The 4,375-nt window shown below is 39.1% G+C and overlaps 1 protein-coding gene and 1 pseudogene across 1 annotated transcript; both read right to left on the bottom strand.

Annotated features, from left to right (window-relative positions):
- Nucleotides 1-1,373: 1,373 nt before the first annotated feature.
- LOC145779518 (protein FAM200A-like) lies at nt 1,374-1,864 on the bottom strand (annotated as a pseudogene).
- A 45-nt stretch (nt 1,865-1,909) lies between these two features.
- On the bottom strand, nt 1,910-3,137 carry LOC145782455 (zinc finger BED domain-containing protein 5-like). The gene is made up of 2 exons (XM_082594250.1): nt 2,265-3,137; nt 1,910-2,071 (listed from the first exon to the last, which is right to left on the bottom strand). Exons 1-2 carry the CDS (start codon nt 3,135-3,137, stop codon nt 1,910-1,912), a joined length of 1,035 nt encoding a protein of 344 aa, XP_082450376.1.
- Between the last annotated feature and the right edge of the window lie 1,238 nt (nt 3,138-4,375).

Raw genomic sequence — 4,375 nt, 5'->3', positions numbered from 1 at the left:
ATTTTAATGAATTACTACTGAAGCACTTAATGCATTATCTTGATGGAGTTACACCTGGTCCACAAAGTTTTTCTGGTTCCATTGGTAAAAACTTTAAGACTGTGACAGTCTAACAGTCGCTGAGTTCAAGGCTGTAGATATTCAACTGCCTTCAATTGACGTGAACTCAATGTACAGACCAGCAGTACTTGTATGACATCTGTAAAGCAATTAGCTCAGGCCGTTGTGATGCCAAGCTTGCCTATCGTAATCCAAGAAAGATGAATCACTCCAGATGGCTGACAACAGCCAATCCCACTTTGAGGCTTTATGTTTCACAAAAGAATCCCTGTGGAAATCTGAGAGCGTTGGTGGAGTACATTGCCAAGGTATACGCTCCAACGTGGTTTGCAGTGAAAACGCAACCTTCCTGTTCTAAATAAGGAGCTATACATCTGCTTCACGTAGTTAAAAAGTCGCGTTATCTTAGCGATGAACTAAAAACAATAGTTGAATATATAGGCCTCAAGCCTCCTGGTTTTGGTGGCCCCCAATTTTTGTTTACATTTCTATTGCTAAATAGAATTTTAAAATGACATGTTACAAGTGAGGTTTTACAAGTAGCCTACTGGTGCTGTAGTATTATAATCCCTGCTCATATGCCATGCAAATGTAGTTCTACATGATTACATACATCACATGTTTCCAGTTGGCCTGTAAAATTAGGAAGTGGCTATTTTTACACACTTTTTGCCATGGGTAAAATCAAGTGTTGCCAGAGTTAGGATTAAAGTTAGGAAGGGTTGAGGCAAGGGTTAGAGTTAGGAATAAGGTTATGGTTTTGATGCTTGCCCAGGACCAAAAAAATCCAAAATACAAGTTTTTGTTCTCAACAGCATTATACTTTTCTCAAATTAGGGCAGAATTCCTTTTCTGGCAACGCTATTGAGGCTATTTTTACACGGCATAGTGTAAATATAACCACAGACATAACTAATCAAATCCACCTAATAATTTAAGTACAAAAGAAAGTAGTTAAAACTTAGTATAACCTATTAATTATTATTCAAGCGCATCAATCAAAATTCTCACATTTCTCTACTGCATTTTCAAATAACTGCTAAAGCCGTGATTGTAGATCAGGGGTTCCCAACCTTTTTAAGTTCTCGTACCACTTAGCCACCACGGATTGTCAACACGTACCACTATTTTCAAAACAACTAATTTGATCCAATGTTAAATTATTTGCAAGATGATGAATCTGGATGTAAAGTCAGCGAAAGTAGCAAAATTACCAACAAAACATCACAGAGTCCATTACACCACACAGCACAGAACGCATCAGAATAACAAAGGAAAAGACACAACTAAACACAAACACAATACAACTAAATTTAATGAGATTTTTGTTTTTGTTTATCTTTCACCAGTTGATCGATGCGTGACATAACTTTGCTTATAGCACTTCTGAAGTCATGTCCAGGGGAAATTAGTCGGTTTCGATTTTTTGATTTGATGTTCATAAGAATAGAAAATCCCTGCTCGCATTCCCAAGTAGAAGGAAAAATCAGTAGCTGTGGAATAGCGTGGGAAGCTAGCGTTGGGTATGAAGAAGCCTACTAAGCCAGAAGTTTATTGCAGAACAATCTTTGCGTTGTTTTTTTGCTGTCTGATCCTCCTGCAGGTCTATCAGTTCCTCTTGTTCACCTGTACCGACAGGTAGGTCGGCTGGGTCCACTGAGAAAGGATCTGTGCTGTATGGGCAGCTTGTGGTATCTAGAAAGTAATGCTGCAACTCAGCAGTTAGCAGCGAGAGGTGCTGGGTAATTTCTCTGGAAAAGTCATCACTGATTTCTATTTCAAGGGCTGACAGAAATTTAAACATACCATAGTGCTTGTTTTCCACATTTTTCCTCCATAATTCCACCTTTCAGATAAAAGCTCCCAGTTTTGAAACAAAGTCTACGACAGTGCAGTTTTGCCCTTGAAATGACAGATTTAAATGATTGAAAGCTTCAAATGTATCTGACAAATAAGCCAATCTTGCAATGAATTCCTCGTCCTCCAGATCGTTTTGAAATTCATGATCTTTCTGTTGGAAAAATAAAAGTAATTCATTCCTCATTCCAAAAAGACGCTTAGTTGTATTTCCTCGAGAGAGCCAGCGCACTTCTGTGTGATATATAGAGGAGACAAGTGTGGTCTGAGCCGAGATCTTCATAAAGAACCCTAAACAATCGAGTATTTAAAGCTGATGTTTTAACAAAATTTGCGATTTTGACTACCCTGTTCAAGCACATTAACAACTTTGCAGGAAGAACCTTTGTGCAAAGAGCAAACATGTGTATGAAACAATGAACACTTATGACGCGAGGTGACACAGCTTTGACATGGGATTGAAATCCAGACTTTCTACCGAGCATAGAGGGAGCCCCATCTGTCGTACATCCGACAAGATTTTCCCAATCCAGGTCATTTTCCTTGAAAAAATTATCCAAAAAGTTGAAAATATCTTTTCCTTTTGATGTAGTGGACACCTCATGATTCAACAATAATTCCGTTTTTACAGCATCGTTCTGTGTAAAGCGGACGTAGACAATCAATTGGCAGCAGTTTGTGACATCTGTGGATTCATCAAGTTGTAAGGCAAATCCAAACTTCGAATCTCTTACTCCTGCAATCACTTGGTCAGTGATATCAACTGACATTTCCTCGATGCGTCGTTTCACAGTATTGTTAGAAAGCGATACACTATTCAACTTTGCCACTGAATCTTCTCCAATTAAATTTCTGCCTAATATCTTTGCTGCTGGAAAAACAAGTGACTCCGCAATGACATGAGCTTTTTTGTTTTGGGCCACCTGAAGAGATACTTCATAGGATGCCTTCACAATTCTGGCATTATTTCGGTAAAACTGGCCTGTGTGATCCATGCGCTGTCGCTTCACGTTCTCCCCAAGTCGCTCAAAATAACTCTTATCTCGATTCATCTTATCTGCATGATTGGACTCAAGATGCCGCTTAAGCAAACTTGGTTTCAAAGCTGCATTTGAAAGGGTTTTCGTACAGATAACGCACTGAGGTAAGCTATCTCCACGATGTTGAATAGCAATGAAGCCATACTTAATATAATCTGCGCTATACTTTCGCTTCGACATTTTCGAATATTTAGACAAAAATGTAATGCTGTTCAGGATTCAGCCACTACACGTCGGAAAACCAACATCAGAATAAACGCAATTCTGCAATTGCACAGACCACATTGCACACATAATAGCTTCGTCACAGACACCATTAAGTTCGCACAGCGGCATTGTATTAATAACAATGACAGCCGGGAGCAAGATCGACAAAAGCAGCTTAGGCTACTGAGTGCAGAGAATTTAGTACGGAAAGAAATAAAAGTGTTGTTCGCATATTTTAGAAACTCAAACTTAAATAATTGTTGCAATAGGCCTACTTTCTTTGACAATACTACTACATATCGCATGCAACAGAGAGCTGCTCGCGTACCACCTGAAAAGCTCTCGCGTACCACTAGTGGTACGCGTACCACCGGTTGGGAACCCCTGTTGTAGATTAAATCCTGGAATACGATTACTATTAATGATGGCAAGAAAATGCGATTATCCAAATGGAGCGAAAAAAAAGAAAAAGAAGAGCTGACAAAGCTGAGCGTGACAAGAATATTCGAAAAACAATGCCGTCAATTATTTCATTTCTTCAGAGAGAAGTTCAGGTTGAGTCAAATGTTGAAGTTGGCACGTCTGCTGCTGAAGCAGTTGCTGTTGTTGCTGAAGCATCATCATCATCTTCTATTGCATCATTACTAGGTGTTAATTCCAGCAATGACGCAGTTCATGGTGATGTTACATCAACATCCAGCGTCTCCTCACCAGCAGCTCACTCTCCTTATAATCGTTCTAGTCCCAATATTTCTTATGTTAATAATATTGGAAATTGGCCTGAAATGATTACGTCTGACGTGAAGGAATAGTGGTGTAGTGTTGGTAGTGAAGACTGCCAACATTTACAACAACATTTTTAAAATTTTGCACTACAGTATGACTTGAACAAGAAAAGGTACTGCAGTTCTTCATTATTTTACTGCAATTGCATAAATGGTGAAGAAACCGTTCGATTATGGTTGTGCTTTTCTCCTTCTACTGGAAAACTGTATTGTTTTGTCTGCAAATTGTTTGGACGGCAGACAGACAGTAGTCCGTCATCAGGCGGTTTGTGTGATTGGAAAATTGCTGCGCGGAAGATAAGTATACATAAAAACTCCCACAGTCAGAAAAATTCATTGCTTTCATATACTTCCTGGGCCAAAAGAATCGGCCCAGTTGATCAACAGTTGATAAAACAAACTGATAGTGAGCGTGAATATTGGAAA

The sequence above is a fragment of the Aplidium turbinatum genome, chromosome 1 (assembly GCF_918807975.1).
Source record: "Aplidium turbinatum chromosome 1, kaAplTurb1.1, whole genome shotgun sequence".
Classification (NCBI taxonomy): domain Eukaryota; kingdom Metazoa; phylum Chordata; class Ascidiacea; order Aplousobranchia; family Polyclinidae; genus Aplidium; species Aplidium turbinatum.
Note: the sequence above shows the minus strand (reverse complement) of the source record. Positions and strands in the feature narration are given on the sequence as shown.

Excerpts from the sequence above, each read along its gene's own strand:
- LOC145782455 (XM_082594250.1), bottom strand. The coding sequence starts at position 3,137 with ATGTCGAAGCGAAAGTATAGCGCAGATTATATTAAGTATGGCTTCATT. Across the intron at positions 2,072-2,264 it reads TGTTAATGTGCTTGAACAGG|AAAGATCATGAATTTCAAAA; the intron begins GTAGTCAAAATC and ends TTTTTCCAACAG.